Consider the following 20,242-nt stretch of genomic DNA (forward strand, 5'->3'; position numbering starts at 1 on the left):
AAGAGGCAGACTTTTATTTATTTATTTTGAGACGGAGTCTTGCTCTGTCACCCAGGCTGGAGTGCAGTGGCACGATCTCAGTTCACTGCAACCTCTGCCTCCTGGGTTCAAGCAGTTCTCTGCCTCAGCCTCCCGAGTAGCTGGGATTACAGGCACCTGCCACCACACCCAACTAATTTTTGTATTTTTAGTAGAGACGAGGTTTCATTATCTTGGCCAGGGTGGTCTTGAACTCCTGACCTTGTGATCCGCCCAAAAGTGTTGGGATTACAGGCGTGAGCCACCGCGCCCGGCCTAAGAGGCAAACTTTAATTTTTACTTTATTTATTTATTTATTTATTTTTTGAGACAGAGTCTTGCTCTGTGACCCAGGCTGGAGTGCAGTGGCACTATCTCAGCTCACTGCAAGCTCCGCCTCCTGGGTTCATGCCATTCTCCTGCCTCAGCCTCCTGAGTAGCTGGGACTACAGGCGCCCGCCACCACGCCTGGCTAATTTTTTGTATTTTTAGTAGAGACGGGGTTTCACCATGTTAGCCAGGACGGTCTTGATCTCCTGACCTTGTGATCCATCCACCTTGGCCTCTCAAAATGCTGGGATTACAGGCATGAGCCACCGCGGGTGCCCGGCCTTAATTATTTATCTTTTTGAGACACAGTCTCACTCTGTCGCCCAGGCTGGAGTGCAGTGGCAGGATCCCGGCTCACTGCAACCTCTGCCTCATGGGTTCGAGCAAGTCTCCCACCTCAGCCTCCCGGGTAGCTGGGACTACAGGTATGGACCACCACGTCCGGCTAATTTTTATGTTTTTTAGTAGAGATGGAGTTTCACCATGTTGGCCAGGGTGGTCTCGAACTTCTGACCTCAGGTGATCCACCCACCTTGACCTCCCAAAGTGCTGGGATTACAGGCATGGGCCACCACGCCTGGCCTCATGCTTCTTTATGTGCCAATTAAGAGATGCCTTTTGTCGAGAAGTAAATTTACAGATCTCACATTGTAATAACGGCTTCTCACCAATGCGAATCATCTGGTGCACTACCAGATTGTGGGAACTCTTGAAGGCCTGAGCACAGTATTCATAGATAGAATCCCTTTGATCTGTATGATGTTTGGCATGTCACAGAAGTTGCTTCTGGAGCCTACAGAGTTGTCTGCAGGAGGGATGCAGACATATATATTTTTTCTTCAATAAATGCCATTTAACGTGGTGCTGTCAATAGCCAGGATGGGCAAGGACAGTTCCACATCCTTCCATCTCACAACGGACATATTGGGTTGGAGGCTTTTTTCTCCTTCTGGGTAAATGTGGACTTTTGCCATCTTTCCATCTTCTTCCTCTCTTCTTCGGAGGTTCCTCATCCTCCCTAATTTCATTCTCCTCTTCTTTCACCTCTACCTCTACTTCCACTTTAATTTCCTTCTTCTCCTCTCCTTTCACCTTCCCTGATTTTCGCGTGGCTTTGGGATTTCCCTTTCTAAGAGGGGTTTGTAGGTCTCATCTCTTGGGTCATCTTTGAATGGCATCTCCTCTTCACTGATTAATGTCTCTTCTTCCTCCTTGCTAATGCCACCTGGAGACTGATGCTCTTCTCCAACATCATAATCGAGTTGGTCTGCATTTGGTTCTGATTTGCAGATGAGCTGCAATGAGATTGCAGATGAGTCTTGCACCGAGAGCTTCAGCTATTCTCTGTATCACCATGAGGAGAAACACATGTCCTGCTCCTACTGCGCCATCCCCGGCTAGGTCTGGATGCAGCAATGTAAACTTCCTGAGGGAGGGCAGAATCATCTTCCTCTTTTTCTTCTTTGGGATCTTTATCAGTTGTTGGCATAGGAGTCGCGGACTCTTTTTGCCCTGAACTGGAGGTGGGGATTTTGTGGCCTGGGGACATCGGAAGGCCTGGCACGGGAGGCCAGGATACTCGCCAGGATACTCGGCCTTCCTCTGGTGGGACACAGCGGCCCTGCCTTGGTCCGGACATCCCCTCAGCCCGCAGCTGCTAGTGGTCCTTGCAGGCGCCACCGCCGCCTCAGGGGGTCTTTGCTGGGGGGCTCGTCCGGAGCTGCCTTGGCCGAAGAGGCAGACTTCTAAAAACAGAATTTAGGGTACATCGAAACACAGGACTCAGTGAAAGTGACATGCATCTTTAGATCTCAGAATTTGGGGGATCGACGTTTGATTAATGTTCCTGTTATCACCGCTGCTCTTGTGGGCATTGTTCATCTTGCTGAAATTCTCTTTGATCTCAGTGTCCTGCAAGGCATTGTTGGTAGCTAAGAGCTGCACTATCCAATACATCAGCCACTCACCATATGTGACTATGAGAATTTTAAACTTATGGCCAGGCGTGGCGGCTCACACCTATAATCTCAGCACTTTGGGAGGCCAAGGCAGGCAGATCACCTGAAGTGAGGAGTTCAAGACCAGCCTGGCTAACATGGTGAAACCTTGTCTCTACTAAAAAAATACAAAAATTAGCTGGGCGTGGTAGCAGGTGCCTGTAATCCCAGCTACTCACGAGGCTGAGGCAGGAGAATCGTTTGAACCTCAGAGGCGGAGGTTGCAGTGAGCTGGGATCGTGCCACTGCACTCCAGCCTGGTTGACAGAGGGAGACTGTCTCAAAAATAAATAAAATTTAAACTTAAAATCCAGTTCCTAAGTCACTAGCCTACCATATGCAGAAGCTCCATGCAGCCAGTGGCTAGTACACTGGACAGTTCAGATATGGGATGTGCCCATCTCAAAGGAAGCTGTCTGACAGCTTTGCCTTGTGAATCTTTCAAAATTCCCAGTTGTCTCCTAAGCTGTTTCCCTCATTCCTATCTCATGGAGCTCTCTCCTCAAATTCTGTAATTTCAGCTATTCTTGTTTCTCCTTGTAGCTCCACATTGACGCTATTCAAAATGGGGGCTCAATAAACATTTGCTAATAAGTACGCAGTGCAGGCCAGGCACGGTGGCTCATGCCTGTAATCCTAGCACTTTGGGAGGCTGAGGCAGGCGCATCACGGGGTCAGGAGATCGAGACCATCCTGGCTAACATGGTGAAACCCCGTCTCTACTAAAAATACAAAAAAATTAGCTGGGTGTGGTGGCACATGCCTGTAATCCCAACCACTCAGGAGGCTGAGGCAGAAGAATCGCTTGAACCCGGGAGGCGGAGGTTGCGGTGAGCCAAGATCGTGCCATTGCACTCCAGCCTGGGCAACAAGAGTGAAACTCCATCACAAAAAAAAAAAGAGTACACAGTGCCACACAACGAAGGGAGGCATACACGGCTGCTTTGAACCTACTCCATGTCTGATGGACTCTAGCAGATCTGCCCCTACTCTGCTGTCATTGAATGTGCATTCTCCTTGTTTAGTTCCAAACTGCTCTTCCGCTGATGAAGAGAGGAGAGTCAGGTGTAGGCACAAATACTGATCAGAATCTACCCAGGACCTGCAGTCTCTCTAGTCCCATCTTCCATTCAGGAGTTACAAACAGGTACTTTTATCTAGTCAAAGATCTTTACAGAAACTTGAGAGCTGTAACCACATGTATTTCCTCAATATTTCTCACCGCAATTGTTAGGTTAGACCCTGACAACTAAACTACACCACTACTGGGACTGACCCTTGACCCAGAACTCTCCCCAAGGAAAACTTCAATATGAGCTGGATATTCAATAACATGCAATACTTGTCAATGTTCCTAAGTGCTATAGTGCCCGATTCCTAGCAATGAAATACAGATAAAGCAAATAGCATGTTATTTGTTCCATCAAGGTGGTGAACACAGGTATCAAGGTACGTCTTTCCAGGTTTTCTGTAAGTATAAACTTTTTCGTACAAAAATTATCTGACACCACTGGCATATTTAGTGCTTTTTATTAACAGTATTACTAAGGCAACTCATCAATGCTGAAGTCCCATCTAGTATGCTATTTTTCATGCCTCAGGTCTAATAAATTTCAATAAAACCAGAATGACTAGATGCTATGGTCTGAATGTGCCCCCTCCCACCCAATTGATACACTGAACCCATCACTGATGTAGTATTAAGAGGTGGGGTCTTTGGCAGGTGATTAAGTCATGAGAGAATATCCCTCATGAAGGGGATTAATGCCCTTATAAAAGAGGCTGCAGGCCGGGCGCAGTGACTCATGCCTCTAATCTCAGCATTTGGGAGGCGGAAACAGGTGGACTGCTAAAGGTCAAGAATTCCAGACCAGCCTGGGCAACATGGCAAAACTCCGTCTCTACAAAAAATAAAAAAATTAGCCAGGCATGGTAGCTCGTGCTTGTGGTCCCAGCTATCCAAGAGGCTGAAGTGGGAGGATCGCTGGAGCCCCGGAGATTGAGGCTGCAGTGAACCTTAATCATGCCACTGCACTCCAGCCTGGACGACAGAGCGAGACCCTGCCGTATCAAAAAAAAAAAAAAAAAAAAGCCTGGTCCTTCCATCCCTTCTACCATAAGGACAGTGTTCATTCCCTACGGAAGATGCAGAAAAAAGGCACCATCTTGGACCAGAAAGCCGCCCTTGCCAGACACTGAACGTACCAGCACCTGGATCTTGCATTTGCCAGCCTCCAGAACTGTGAGAAATAAATTCCTATTATTTACCCAGTCTAAGGTATTCTGTTACAGCGCAGGAACAAACTAAGACACTAAAACTTTCAGAAAGACTTATCTGGTTAATTTAGCTTTCTGGTGAAGTGAGGGTTTGACAACCCATCTTTTTGTTGTATCAGTATGTTCTCAAATTCTTTCCTGATTTTACATAGTACAATGAGCCTAACAATGTTTCACAGATTGTGCAAGGTCTCCTAGTAGCTATTTTCAATAGCAATATGCTGTCCAGCCCTGTAGACAACAACTTTTGACTGTCTAGCAGAATAGCTGACTAGGCTTTTAACCTGTAACAGCATGAGTTTGCTTTACCAATTTCCCTAGTATGAGCTGCTTTTTATTATTTTATTTTTTTCAAGACAGGAGTCTCGCTCTTGTTGCCCAGGCTGGAGTGCAACGGCGTGATCTTGGCTCATTGCAACCTCCACCTCCCCGATTCAAGCAATTCTCCTGCTTCAGCTTCCCAAGTAGCTGGGATTACAGGTGCCCGCCACCATGCCTGGCTAATATTTGTATTTTTAGTAGAGACAGGGTTTCACCATGTTGGCCAGGCTGATCTTGAACTCCTGACCTCCGGTGACCCACCCACCTTGGCCTCCGAAAGTGCTGGGATTACAGGTGTGAGCCACCGCGCCTGGCTATGAGCTGCTTTTTAAGTCTGCTTTTAATCACCTTGATAAACACCACTGATTAGTGCCTAACTATGTGCCGGGGCATTATATACTTCAGTATTCTCAGGTAGCTCACAGAAACCCTGGCACATAGGTGGAAACGCCAGTAAAGATGGTAGCACTGTGCTCCTCAGTTGCCATCTAGCACATGCCTGGATTGTCTGGGCTGCCTTCCAAGTCTCTTCTTCCCATTCCACTGCTTTAGTGCCAATCAGCACATCTAAGTGCCTCTCTCAACAAATAATTCTGCAGTACTCACTTTGGCAGCACATATACCCAAATTGGAATATAGAGAAAACAGCATGGCCACTGCCCAAGAATGACATGCTCATTCATCAAGCATTAAAAAATAAATAAAAGTTAACTCTGTAGATTTGGGTAAGCAATTTCACTTTTTTTTTTTTTTTTGAGACAGTTTCGCTCTTGTTGCCTAGGCTGGAGTGCAATAGTGCAATCTTGGCTCACCACCCCCTCTGCCTCCCAGGTTCAAGCAATTCTCCTGCCTCAGCCTCCAGAGTAGCTGCGATTACAGGCCTGCGCCACCATGCCCTGCTAATTTTGTATTTTAAGTAGAGATGGGGTTTCTCCATGTTGGTCAGGATGGTCTCAAACTCCCAACCTCAGGTGATCCGCCTGCCTCGGCCTCTGAAAGTGCTGGGATTACAATGGTGAGCTACCATGCCTGGGCCAATTTCATTTATTTTCCAAGTCTGATACTATCAGTTGGTAGGCTACCAAATTCTTGCACTAATTTCTATGAAGCAAGCTGACTTAATCATCTATCTATACTAGCTCATCTGCCTGACATGCTAAGAATAGTGAGCATTTACTGGAACATACTATATATCAGACATCTCCAGGCTCTTTGTAGTAATTTCCTCTTTATTCAACCTTATCAAAATATCCATGGCGCAGATACTATTATTATCCATATTTCACAATTGAGAACACCAATGAGGCTCAAAGAAGCGAAGTTGCTCAAGGATAAAGATTGGCCGGGCATGGTGGCTCACGCCTGTAATCCTAGCACTTTGGTAAGCCGAGGTGGGAGGATCACTTGAGGTCAGGAGTTCAAGACTAGCCTGGCGAACATGGTGAAACCGTCTCTACTAAAAACACAAAAAATTAGCCGAGCGTGGTGGCAGGTGCCTGTAATCCCAGCCACTTGGGAGGCTGAGGCAGGAGAATCACTTGAACCCGGGAGGCAGAGGTTGCAGTGAGCTGAGATTGCGCCATGGCATCCTGGGTGACAGAGCCTGACTCTATCTTAAAATAAATAAATAAATAAAAAATAAGAATTCTTTATTTTTGCCTTATTTCGTAGCAAATATAAAACCATCCTGACTTTAAAAGCCAACATTGTTCTTTCTCCTTTTTCCTTGGATCACAAGTTCATATAGAGTCAATCAAGTGCCCCAAAGAAAAACCCCAAAATTGAAAACAAATGTATTCCCTTCAGAAAAATCAAAGCTAGAATGCTTAGCTATTAAAGTGTTTTCCCCCAGACTGAGATCAAGTGACTTCACTGCAGTGGCTCAAGAGTGGCTGACTCCCTCCTTCGGAATAAAGCACTTATTGCTAAGTAGCAGGCCAGAGGCTTAGACTGGATCCCTCATAATTGGAGACTTCAAAGTGTTCAGAACTTCAAGCCTGGCCTATGAAGTAAAAAAAAAAAAAAAAAATTTTGGCCGGGCGCGGTGGCTCACGCTTGTAATCCCAGCACTTTGGGAGGCCGAGGTGGGCGGATCACGAGATCAGGAGATCGAGACCACGGTGAAACCCCGTCTCTGCTAAAAAAAAACACAAAAAATTAGCCGGGTGTGGTGGCGGGCGCCTGTAGTCCCAGCTACTCGGAGAGGCTGAGGCAGGAGAATGGCGTGAACCCGGAAGGCGGAGCTTGCAGTGAGCCGAGACTGCGCCACTGCACTCCAGCCTGGGCGACAGAAGGAGACTCCGTCTCAAAAAAAAAAAAAAAAAAAAAAAAAATTTTTAAGTACAATTGCAATTTTATTTTTCTCCAGAGAAGTTTTTCTTCAGTCCTTAACAACTCTGCTCCTTATATGGGCTTTGGTGGGGGTCATGGGGCAGCACCTGCAGGTCTACATTGGGGTAGAGGTGTTCGGTCCTTGCCTGCTTCATGAGCTCGATTCCTGACTACCATGCTGTGATTGGCACAACTCACACAGTAATGTAGCTTCACATCCAGCCTGGGAAGTACACAGGCGTCAAGGATGCTCACTTCAGAAACGTCGCTGACTGCTGCGGCCTCTATGTTTCAAATGATGAATTTCTTAATAGCCTTGTCACTGGGCACACACCAACCACAGTTCGTGCAGCAAATGGGCTGCAGTGAACAGCGCACACCTGGTTGCGGACCTCTTTGGCACGACCATTATTTCTTCTTTGTTATCTTGGAGGTGCAGGCCCAAGAAAGATGAAGTAAAAATCTTAATTTGAGGGTGACTAAATGAATCCTTCAAAACCACTTACCCCAAATCCACATTCTGCAAGACAGTTCAAGAAGAAAGGCAAAGTAGCCATCTACCTCAAGGGGCTATGGGCTCCACAATACTTAGCACTTGTCCCCAAGTGTAAACACTTCCCATGGCGTGCTTCTTCCGTCTCCCAGGTTAGGCACAAAGATGCCAAGGTGCTCTGTCATCGACACTCTCATCCTTTAAGAATTTCAGGCCAGTTGTGGTGGCTCATGCCTGTAATCTCACCAGTTTGGGAGGCCAAGGCAGGGGGATCACTTGAGCCCAGGAGTTTAAGATCAGTCTGGGCAGCATAGTAAAACCCCATCTCTATAAAAAATTTTTAAAATTAGCTGAGAGTTGTGGTGCACACCTGTAGCCCCAGTTATTTGAGAGGCTGAGGCAGGGGGGTCAAGGCTTCAGTGAGCCATGACTGTACAACTGCACTCCTCCAGCCTGGGCAAGAGTTAAGACCCTATCTCCATTAAAAAAAAAAGCATTTCAAACTAACAGTGGTTTAATTCTTCCTTTAGCATCTAGGTAAAACTGGTCTTTCTCTATGAAGTCTACTATGTTCTGGTCTAGTTTCAAAAAGTATAAACACACTGAAATTAAAACATGAAATATTAAGAAAAAAGATGATGTGGAGGCCAAAAACCATGAATGAGGTAGTCAATAGTGTGGCCTATGTGATCCCCCATCTCACACTTCCCAGAGGCACATTCAGGAAGCCACTGGCAGCCATTGCACAAGGCTGCTCCAAGATTCCATGTCACCTGGGCCTATGAGTTACTTGAAACAGCAACCTAACCCCATGCCAAGCTGGGCTGTTTTCTCCAAAGGAATTCTCAACTGTCTTCAACAGAATTTCTGTACAAGTCAGCCCCAGACCCTGGGAAGGTGGTGTTATGCCTGGGACGTGGTTTCTCCGAGCAGCAGTGATGTTTGGAGATTAATACTGAAAGCTGCGCTTTGTCTGGATATCATCAAGAATCTGCTGCAGCTCCTCATCTTCAAACCGTCCCTCCAAGCTACAAGAAAATGAAAAGAAATGAGTGATTTGGCGACTGGCAATTTCCCCACACTCTTCTTTGAGGCGTGCTAATCTGCTGCCCACATCTCTAACACCTTTACCTTTCATCTGTATTTCTTTTCCACTTTTCCTGATAAAACATTACAAAATATTTCAAACATATAAAAGATAAAAGGTATAAAAAATACACCTTTACAGTTAGCCCCACTTGACTTACAGGTTTTTTTCTTTTTTTTTGAGATGGAGTTTCGCTTTTGTCAAGTGGCATGATCTTGGCTCACTGAAACCTCCGCCTCCCGGGTTCAAGTGATTCTCCTGCCTCAGCCTACCAAACGGAGTCTTGCTGTCGCCCAGGCTGGAGTGCAGTGGCGCAATCTGGGCTCACTACAAGCTCCACCTTCTGGGTTCCCACCATTCTCCTGCCTCAGCCTCCCAAGTAGCTGGGACTAGAGGTGCCCGCCACCACGCCCAGCTAATTTTTTGTATTTTTAGTAGAGACGGGGTTTCACCGTGTTAGCCAGGATGGTCTTGATCTCCTGACCTCGTGATCTGCCCGCCTTGGCCTCCCAAAGTGCTGGGATTACAGCTGTAAGCCACCATGCCCAGCCCTCACCCAGCTAATTTTTATTTTTAGTAGAGACGGGGTTTCACCATTGGCCAGGCTGGTCTCCAACTCCTGACCTCAGGTGATCCTCCTGCCTCAACCTCCCAAAGTGCTGGGATTACAGGCATGAGCCACCACGCCCGGCCCTGCATTTTTTCATTTACTGTCTTCATGTTTTCTAATGGTATCAACCTCCCAAAGTGCTGGGATGACAGGTGTGAGCCACCACACCTGGCCAGAGTTCTTTTTTTTTTTTGAAACGGAGTGTCGCTCTATTGCCAAACTGGAGTGCAGTAGCGCAATCTTGGCTCACTGCAACCTCCACCTCCCGGGTTCCAGTGATTCCCCTACTTCAGCCTCCCGAGTAGCTGGGACTACAGTCACACACCACCATGCCCAGCTAATTTTGTATTTTAGTAAAGATGGAGTTCCACCATGTTGGCCAGGATGGTCTCGACCTCCTGACCTTGTGATCCACCTGCCTCAGCCTCCCAAAGTGCTGGGATTACAGGCGTGAGCCACTGTGCCTGGCCCAGAGTTCTTTAATAAGCAGGAAAAGTGGATGGCTGTGTATACTATCCTAGACCAATACCTTCTCTCCTTCCCCAGAAATAACCACCATCCTCAATTTAGTATTTATCATTGCCATACATTTAAAAAAAATTTGTTTTGCCATACATATTTTTATACTTACTACACATTTATGGATACGTAAATAATATGCAGCACAGTTTCAAACTTTATAAGAAATGGCACCATACTGTATTTATCCTTCTGCAATTTTTTTCCTCAAAATTCATTCTGGCATATGTTGATATTCCATGTGGTTCTAATTCATTGATTTTTTTTTTTACTGCTGTATAATAAACATTGTATGACTATACGATGATTCATTTATCCATTTTCTTACTGGCCAAGAGATTATCAAATTTCTGCTATCATTAGCAGTGGAGCATGAGGCTGGGCACCGTGGCTCATGCCTGTAATCCCAGCACTTGGGAGGCTAAGGCAGGCAGATCACTTGGGGCCAGAAGTTTGAGACCAGCCTGGCCAACATGGTGAAACCCCATGTCTACTAAAAACAAAACAATGTAGCAATGAACACTAAAATATATGTCTCCTTCTAAACTTGTGTGAGTTACCTTTAGGATATGTACCAGGAATGGATTTTTGGAACTTGGAGTATATTCATCTTTACCAGACATAGCCAAATCACTCTCCAAAATGATTGTTCTAATTAACACACTCCTACCATCAGCGTACAGAAGTTCCAGCTGTTTCATATTTTTGCTATCACTTGGTGTGGTATAAAACCAGCATTCTCACACACTGTTAAAAGAGCACTTTTGGCCGGGCACGGTGGCTCACACCTGTAATCCCAGCACTCTGGGAGGCCGAGGTGGGCGAATCAACTGAGGCTGGGAGTTCGCGACCAGCCTGACCAACATGGAGATACCCCATCTCTACTAAAAACACAAAATTAGCCGGGTGTGTTGGTGCATGCCTGTAATCCCAGCTACTCAGGAGGCTGAGGCAGGAGAATCACTTGAACCCAGAGGGCGGAGGTTGTGGTGAGCCGAGATCACGCCATTGAACTCCAGCCTGGGCAACAACAAGAGCGAAACTCCATCTCAAAAAACAAAGGAACTTTCATTCAATATTGGCAATTATGTATCCAAATATATAATACACACACATTTTAGACACACCAATTCTATTTGTAGGAATTTATCCAGTATACAGAGAACTTATCACAACTGGTACTAACCTTGGGATTAGAGCCTTGGACTCCTCAGCAGTTTCTGGGCACAGGTTGGCCAAACAGGCCAACTCAAACTTATGAAGCTTTTTCTGGAGTAGCAAGCTAATCAAAAGGAAAAAAAAAATCATAACAATCAAAAACAAATAAAAACAAAAATCAAAGAATAATCAACAGGAAAAAAGGGATCAAACGTAGCTAATATTTAAAAATAGCTAGATGGCCAGGTGTGGTGGCTCACACCTGTAATTCCAGCACTCTGAGAGGCCAAGGCGGGCTCCTCACTTGATGTGAGGAGTTCGAGACCAGCCTGAGCACCACGGCGAAACCCCGTCTCCACTAAAAATACAAAAATTGGCAAGGTGCAGAGGCTCACGCCTGTAATCCCAGCACTCTGAGAGGCCGAGGCAGGGGGATCATTGGAGGTCAGGAGTTCGAGACCAGCCTGGCCAACACAGTGAAACCCCGTCTTTACTAAAAATACAAAAATTAGCTATGTGCAATGGCGGGCACCTGTAAACCCAGCTACTCGGGAGGCTGAGGCAGGAGAACTGCTTGAACCCGGGAGGCGGAGGTTGCAGTGAGCCAAGATCACGCCACTGCACTCCAGCCTGGGTGACAGAACTAGACTCCGTCTCAAAACAAACAAACAAAACCAAAAAAACAAAAAGCTAAAAAAATTAGCCAGGTGTGGTGGTGTGTGTCTGTAGTCCCAGCTACTTGGAAGGCTGAGGCATGAGAACTGCTTTAACCTGGGAGGTGGAGGTTGCCGTGAGCCTAGATCGCACCACTACACTCCAATCTGGATGATGAAGTGAGACTATCTCAAAACAAAAAAAAGGTAGAAGAGGCCGGGCTTAGCAGCTCATGCCTGTAATCCTAGCACTTTGGGAGGCCAAGGCAGGAGGATCACTTGAGTCCAGGAGTTCAAGACGTCTTCAGCCTGGGCAACATAGTGAGACCTTGTCTCTAAAATCAATGAATAAATACACAAAATAAAAATAGCTGGGAGAGAAGACTTGAAATGTTCCTAATACATAGAAATGATCAATACCCTCAATACCCTAACATAATCATTACACATTCTAAGTAACAAAATATCACATGTACCTCATACATAGGTACAAATACTATTATCTATCTATCTATCTATCTATCTATCTATCTATCTATCTATCTATGTATCTATCTATAGGCTGGACATGGTGGCTTACCTCTAATTCGAGGACTTTGTTTTTTTTTTGAGATGGAGTCTCACTCTGTCACCCGGGCTGGAGTGCAGTGGCACGATCTTGGCTGACTGCTACCTCCGTCTCCCGGGTTCAAGCAATTCTACTTTCTCAGGCTCCCAAGTAGCTGGGGCTACAGGCGTGCGCTACCACACCCAGCTAATTTTTGTATTTTTAGTAGACAAGATTTCACCATTTTGGTCAGGCTGGTCTTGAACTCCTGACCGCAAGTCATCTGCCCATCTTGGTCTCCCAAAGTGCTGGAATTACAGGCATGAGCCACCGCACCTGGCCAATCCCAGCACTTTGGGGGGCTAAGGTTGGAGGATCAATTGAGGCCAGGAGTTTGAGATCAGCCTGGACAACACAGTAAGTCTCCCCATCTCCACAAAAAAATAACAGAAAAAGTTACTTCCCCACTAACAGTACCATTTAGATCACACATACTGGACTTACACAAAATATGACAGATTCATATTTGAATCTGTTCCCAGACTGGGGTACAGTGGCACAATCACGGCTCACTAAAGCCTCAACCTCCCAGGTTCACATGATCCTCCCACTTCGGCCTCCCAAGTAACTAGGACCACAGGTACCTGCCACCACACCTGGCTAATTTCTGTATTTTTTTTTGTAGGGACACGAGTTTCACCATGTTGCCCATGCTGGTCTTGAACTCCTGGCCTCAAGACACTGGTCTGCCTCAGCTCTGCAAAGTGTGGATTACAGGTGTAAGCCACCACACCTGGCTGAAATTCTGGTCTTCTAAGTTGCCCAGGTTGGACTGCAGTTGCGCAATCTCGGCTCCCTGCAACCTTGGCCTACAGATTCAAGCAATTCTCCCGCCTCGGCCTCCTGAATAGCTAGGATTAATGGTGTGTACCACCAGCTAATTTTTTGCATTTTTAGTAGAGACGGGTTTTTGCTATATTGACCAGGCTGGTCTTGAACACCTGGCCTCAAGTGATCTGCTGCCTCAACCTTCCAAAGTGCTGGGTGTGAGCCACCATGCCCAGTCTAACATTATCTTACTTAAATTCACAAGTGACACCTGGGAAAGGGGGAGGGGAAAGCATTCTACATGCAGTTGTCCAATGGTTTGGAGTAATAAAAACTTTCTTTTAGCACTCACCTACGAACACTGGCAATGGTCTCTCTGTTTTTGAAACGACTGAAACGGGCTGTGTAGTTTAATGTTTTCATGAAGACTTCTGAGAGCTCCTGTTCATCCTCTGCACTCTCATTCTGTTGCTTTCGATGTTCCAGAAGCATATGAACTTCTGAATTTAGAAGTGTCTCAGCTGTTTCAAACTCTATTTGTGAGAAGCATAAATGGCAGCTGAAAATACTCCTTCAAAAGTTTGCTTCTAAATGTTCACTGTGCATTTGAACATTTCTCTGCCCCTGCAGAAATCCAGGGGTTTCCTACTCCACATCTACTTTTTTTTGAACTTTTATTTGAGGTTCAGGGTGCATGTGCAGGTCTGTACTACAGGGAAAATGGGTGTTGTGAGGGTTTGGTGAACAGACTATTTTGTCATCCAAGTGATAAGCATAGTACTGATACATAGTTTTTCAATCTGCACCACCCACCCCCTTAACTAGGCCTCAGTGTCTGTTGTTCCCTTCTGTCCATATGTACTCAAGGTTTAACTCCCACTTAGAAGAATGTGAGGTACTTGGTCTTCTGTTCCTGTGCTAAATGCTTAAGTGAATGGCCTCCAGCTCCATCCATGTTGCTGCAAAAGATATGATTTCGTTCTTTTTTTTTTTTTTTTTTTTGAGACAGAGTCTCAATCTGTCACCCAGGCTGGAGTGTAGTGGCATGAATACAATTCACTGCAGCCTTGACCTCCCTGAGCTCAGGTGATCCCCCATCCCCATCTCAGCCTCCCAGGTAGCTGGACTGCAGGCACGCGCCACCACACCCTGTATGTTTTTGGTAGAGACGGGGGTTTCGCCACGCTGCCCAGGCTGGGATCTCATTATTTTTTATGCCTGCAGCTACTCCACATCTTTAAGTTCACCCACAGTTACATACCACAAGGCACAGTGGAGTTCACGAGACACTAACATTCTCGAGACACTAACACAATCTAGCTTGTCTGAGCTAGATTCTGACACCAAAAACTGACCTAGACATGGTACTAAGTAATGATACATAGACTAGTTACTGATTTCAAGAGTACACTGACAATTCCTTCCCTCTAGCCAGCATCAGCTCATCATCTTCCTACTTCCATAATGCTAGTATTATACTCTCAATTTTGAGAATTGTTACGTGTTAAATAGGGCCAAGTGTCTGGAAATAAACATAATGTGCCCCAAAATCTATTTTTGTACACACACAAATGTTATAAGCAACTTTTAAGAATTAGGTTTGAGAGAAAAAGAAACCCATGGCCCGTTTTCATAATATACGGCTACCTTCTACATTTCTACAATAGTTCTGTTAAAAAATGCTGTTACCCCTTGGGAAAATCATTCTCTCCCTTATGTTCCTGCCGGATCTTATGTTCCTAATGTTTATCTCAAAGTGTTAGAGATAGTTTTTATCTGCCTTTCTCTTAACAGTGAGTTCCCTTAGAGTAGGAATCATTCATAAACATGAATTCATGTTTATAACCCCACACTGAAGAGGAAGCAACAGTGAGGAAAAGCCAAAATGACTTGCAATTTCACATTTACATGTGCTATGGGTCTGTTCACTATCAGGGAAATCACTAACACCTCCCTCAGAGTAATGCCTTTCCATTTCTCAAGCCAGGTAACTGACAAGATCTTCATTCTCCTTTTACAACACAGACAGTTTAAGCGGTGGGTCAGGAGGAAACTGTATTTTTATTTGAAAGGTACTCATTACTACTGAATAGAATAGGCTACCAATACAGTTGGAGCACTATTGAAATAAAATTAAAATATAAATTAAAAAATAGGTAACCAAAAACTATTTTCTACCTGAAGGCAGGAGAGTTTAAACAAAAACCTCAGAACACCTTCTTTTTCAGTCTTCTAGCCTATAATAGGGGATGTACTACAGTGAGTGCCTATCTGTATACCAGGAAAGTTACCTCTTTTAATCTTTAACACTGAGGCAGTGTAGGTACAGAAGAAACTACTGCCTCACAGCAATGAGTAGAGGAAAAGGCTGTAAATCAGGATTGCAGGACCTCCAAACTCTGAAGTGACAGTAATAAATGACATCAGGCCAAAAAAAAAAAAAGGGAAGCAGCAGCTAATCAGTTACAAATCCGTTTGTTGGAACTTTGATGCTTTTACAGGTTCTGGAAAAATCAATGTTAAGAGATGCCTCCCAGGCTGAGCGCGGTGGCTCATGCCTGTAATCCCAGCACTTTGGGAGGCCAAGGCAGGTGAATCACCTGAGGTCAGGAGTTCGAGACCAGCCTAACATGGTGAAACCCCATCTCTACTAAAAATACAAAAATTAGTCGGGAGTGGTGGCACATGACTGTAATCCCACCTACTCAGGAGGCCGAGGCAGGAGAATCGCTTGAACCCGGGAAGTGGAGGTTGCGGTGAGCCGAGATTGTGCCACTGCACTCCAGCCTAGGCAACAACAGTGAAACTCCGTCTCAAAAAAAAAAAAAAAAAAAAAGAGATGGTCCCTTTCTGCACTAAACCAAATTACTTGTTAAATGGAAAGGAATGGAACTTTTAGGACACCAGGAAACTAGTCAACTGTCCCTATTTCTCATTAAGAACAATACCCAAGTACTACTAATACATTACCCTCACTCCCTTCAACCAAGGAAGGTCAAGGCAGCCAAACTGTAACTCAGAAGGCCTAGGAAAGCGGTGTCTGAGACCTACCACAGAGCTTTTGGGAGGCATTCTCAGGATTCAGCATCAACAAAATGGGGATGGGGGAGGCAGTTCAGACACTTTTGTATAACTATGGAGAGGAGGGATCCAAGACTTCTCCCCATGGCTAATCCCAAGGAACATTTTTAAGTGAAAGCGCACGCGCGCGCGCGCACACACACACACACACGCACACACTATTTATTCAGAAACAAAAGGAAATAGATCGGGGATCTGCATGTTATTTTCTCTTGTGCAAATATTTTAAGAACAATGGCCATAATTAACCCCTGTTGCTAAAAAAGGAAAAACAACTCCTTGGCCAGTATGTCATCTGGAAATTTTACCAAGTATCCGTCATTACGACCATTAATAGGCCAGGTGCAGTGGCTCACACCTATACTTTCTAACACTTTGGGTGGCCAAGGCGGGCAGATCACTTGAGCCCAGGAGTTCAAGACCAGCCTGGGCCACGTGGTGAAACCTTGTCTCCACAAAAAAATACAATTAAATTAGCCAGGTGTGGTGGCCTGCAGGTACTCCAGAGGCTGAAAGTGAGGTGAGAGGATTACCTGAGCCTGGGGAAGGTTGAGGCTGCAGTGAGCTGTGATCACACCACTGCACTCCAACCTGGGTAGCAGAATGAGATCCTGTCTCAAAAAAAAAAAAAAAAAAAAAAAAAAAAAAAGGCAGGGCGAGGTGGCTCACACTTGTAATCCCAGCACTGGGAGGCCAAGGTGGGTGGATTACTTGAGGTCAGGAGTTTGAGACCAGCCTGGCCAACATGGTGAAACCCCGTCTCTACTAAAAATACAAAAATTAGCTGGGCATGGTGGCGGGCGCCTGTAGTCCCAGCTACTTGGGAGGCTGAGGCAGGATGGCTTGAACCTAGGAGGCGTAGGTTGCAGTGAGCCGAGATCACATCACTGCACTCCAGCCTGGGTGACAGAGTGAAACCCTATCTCAAAATAAAATTAAAAAAAAAAATTAAAAAAAAATAAATTAAAAACTAAAACAGTAAGTTCTATCGTATTAAACCATAAAATACAAAAAACACATCATAAACATTTTTTCATTTTTATATTTTTTATTTCTTAGAGGGTACTATTTCTGTTTTAATTTTAAATTTATTATTTTGCCAGGCAATGGCTCACACCAGTAATCCCAGCACTTTGGGAGGCCGAACTGGGTGGATCACCTGAGGTCAGGAGTTCGAGACCAGCCTGGCCAACATGGTGAAACCCCATCCCTACCAAAAATACAAAAATTAGCCGGGCATGGTGGCAGGTGGCTGTAGTCCCAGCTACTTGGGAGGCTGGGGCAGGATGGCTTGAAACTGGGAGGCGTAGGTTGCAATGAGCCAAGATCACATCACTGCACTCCAGCCTGGGTGACAGAATGAAACCCTATCTCAAAATAAAATTAAAAAAATAAAAATTAGGCCAGGTGCGGTGGCTCACACTTGTAATCCCAGCACTTTGGGAGGCCGAGGCGGGCGGATCACGAGGTCAGGAGATCGAGACCACGGTGAAACCCCGTCTCTACTAAAAATACAAAAAATTAGCCGGGCGTGGTGGCGGGCACCTGTAGTCCCAGCTACTCGGAGAGGCTGAGGCAGGAGAATGGCGTGAACCCGGGAGGCGGAGCTTGCAGTGAGCCGAGATCACGCCACTGCACTCCAGCCTGGGTGACAGAGCGAGACTCCGTCTCAAAAACAAACAAACAAACAAACAAAAATAAAAAATAAAAATTAAAAAAATTAAAAACGAAAATAGTAAGTTCTAACGTATTAAACCGTAAAATACAAAAACCACACAATAAACATTTTTTCATTTTTATATTTTTTATGTCTTAGAGGGTAGTATTTCCATTTTAATTTTAAATTTACTATTTTGCCAGGCAATGGCTCACACCAGTAATCCCAGCAACTCTGGGAGGCTGAGCTGGGTGGATCACCTGAGGTCAGGAGTTCGAGAACAGGCTGGCCAACATGGTGAAACCCCAGCTCTACTGAAAATACAAAAATTAGCCGGGTGTGGTGGTGGGCACCTGTAATCCCAGCTACTCGGGAGGCTGAGGCAGGACAATCACTTGAGCCCAGGAGACGGAGGTTGCAGTGAGCCGAGTTCGTACCACTGCACCCCAGCCTGGGGAACAGAGCGAGACTCTGTCTCTAAATAAATAAATAAATAAATAAATAAATAAATGAATGAATAAAAGAATAAGATAGGCCAGGTGCCGTGGCTCACTTAAGCCCAGGAGTTTGAGACCAGCCTGGGCGACATAGTGAGACCCTGTCTTTACAAAAAAATTTTTTTAATGAGCCAGGTATGGGGGCGTGCACCTGTGGTCTCAGCTACTTGGGAGGCTGAGGTGGGAGGATCGCTTGAGCGGTTGAGAGCTTGAGGTTGCAGTGGGCTCTGATCTTGCCACTATACTCCAGCCTCGACAAGAGGGCGAGACCCTATCTCAATCAATCAATCAATCAAAAGGTGTAAGACAGCTGTATACATTTTCAAGTTTTTGAGCTGAAGACCTCATCCCTAGGAATACCCTCCCCAACCACTTAAAGTGCGTGCCTGAGAAAACTCAAGGCTGCCAAAATAATTTGTTTGTTCCAGCCAACAGCTGAAGATAGGACTCTGTCTCTCCGCCTCCGTGGGAGGGTAGGGGCCTAACTTCGATAGGTGCGCCGGTCAACAAACCAAGCTGGGTTCACACGGACCAACCCTCCTCTTCCCGCTTTTTTACATTTTTCACTTCCCCGACTCCCCTGAGCCCCCGCTCACCACATCCTTATTGCCTAATTCTCCGTTAAAACGCCCAGAGGTTCTGTACTAATTGAAGTTGAGTTCGGTTCACGCTGGACTCTTTTCCCTAGTGCAACAGTATATTACTGTTTAAAAATCTGTCCTTACCACCTGAGTGTCCAGCTTTGTTTATCTTTGACACAGGCCCCCGGAACTTCGCAGTCTGTTATCACATAAAATAACCCAGTTGCCCAGGCGGCCCCTCCCAAGTCCATATTCCCTCCCCAGCCCCACCCCGCGCCGGGGCCTGCCCAAGCCGCCGCTGAGGCAGGGCCTTGGGCGAAGCGCGGATAATGCCAGGCCTGCGGCGACTACGCGAAGTGGCGCGGGGGAGTCTAGCAGCCCCGAGCCCAACCTTTAGGAAAGATGAGCTGTGAGGCGTCCTCCTCTACGTCGCCAGCCCGCGGATCGCTGCCACCCGCCGCCATCGCCACGCCGCACCGAGCGCAACCACCACCAGCGCCGCCGGAAGCGGAAGCGCGGAGAAACGGCCGTGGAAGGGGCGTGGTCTCGGGAGGGGCCCAGAGGGGTGGGCGGGGCCGGGAGTGCGAGCCGGGCAGGGCGCAGCGAGGGGACCGGCTGGTGAGGTCCTGGAGGCTCCCCGCCGCCGAGGAGCGAGCGCCCTGCACTCCCTCTCTTCTCCTAAGCGCCTCGCCGCGCAGACGTCCTGGGGCAGGTCCCTACGCCTTTCTGGGCGGAGAGGGTCAGATGAGATGCAGGAACGCCTGCTGATGGAAAGCAGGGCAGCCGGCTCCGAAAGTGCCGGGTCCAATTTCCTTCACTGACTTAAACTTCTAAAATTTTATTGATTTGTGGTGGATTATCTGATACTTCTGAGCACGCGGACAATGATATTTAGAGGCTTTTACCACACGTCTGTTGGAACATTTGGGTGATGCATAGAAAATTAAGCAAATGACGGCCGGGCGCAGTGGCTCACGCCTGTAATCCCAGCACTTTGGGAGGCCGCGGCGAGGGGATCACCTGAGGTCAGGAGTTCGAAACCGGCCTGGGCAACATAGTGAAACCCTATCTCTACTAAAAATACAAAAATTAGCCGGGCATGGTGGTGGGCGCTTGTGATCTCAGCTACTCGGGAGGCTGAGGCAGGAGAATCGCTTGAACCTGGGAGGCAGAGGTTGCAGGGAGCTGAGATCGCGCCACTGCACACCAGCCTGGACGACAGAGTGAGACTCCGTCTCAAAAAATATATATAAAAAA

The 20,242-nt window shown here is 46.4% G+C and overlaps 1 protein-coding gene, 1 non-coding gene and 1 pseudogene across 2 annotated transcripts; 1 reads left to right on the forward strand and 2 right to left on the reverse strand.

Annotated features, from left to right (window-relative positions):
* Window positions 1–584: 584 nt before the first annotated feature.
* LOC116463038 (E3 ubiquitin-protein ligase ZFP91-like) lies at window positions 585–7,451 on the reverse strand (annotated as a pseudogene).
* Window positions 5,542–5,645, forward strand: LOC116463061 (U6 spliceosomal RNA). Its single transcript, XR_004246534.1, has one exon. It is a non-coding gene; the product is annotated as a U6 spliceosomal RNA (small nuclear RNA).
* POLR2D (RNA polymerase II subunit D) lies at window positions 6,578–19,471 on the reverse strand. Its single transcript, XM_032145880.2, has 4 exons — window positions 19,377–19,471; window positions 13,522–13,702; window positions 11,170–11,265; window positions 6,578–8,795 (listed from the first exon to the last, which is right to left on the reverse strand). The coding sequence occupies exons 1-4, from the start codon at window positions 19,447–19,449 to the stop codon at window positions 8,717–8,719; spliced, it is 429 nt and encodes a 142-aa protein (XP_032001771.1). The 5' UTR covers window positions 19,450–19,471; the 3' UTR covers window positions 6,578–8,716.
* Between the last annotated feature and the right edge of the window lie 771 nt (window positions 19,472–20,242).

Source organism: Hylobates moloch, unplaced genomic scaffold (genome assembly GCF_009828535.3).
Source record: "Hylobates moloch isolate HMO894 unplaced genomic scaffold, HMol_V3 SCAFFOLD_24, whole genome shotgun sequence".
Taxonomy (NCBI): Eukaryota; Metazoa; Chordata; class Mammalia; order Primates; family Hylobatidae; genus Hylobates; species Hylobates moloch.

Coding starts and splice junctions, on each gene's coding strand:
- POLR2D (XM_032145880.2), bottom strand. CDS start 19,449: ATGGCGGCGGGTGGCAGCGATCCGCGGGCTGGCGACGTAGAGGAGGAC. Junction 13,703..19,376: donor ACAGCTCATCTTTCCTAAAG/GTTGGGCTCGGG, acceptor TCTCACAAATAG/AGTTTGAAACAGCTGAGACA. Junction 11,266..13,521: donor ACCATTGCCAGTGTTCGTAG/GTGAGTGCTAAA, acceptor CCTTTTGATTAG/CTTGCTACTCCAGAAAAAGC.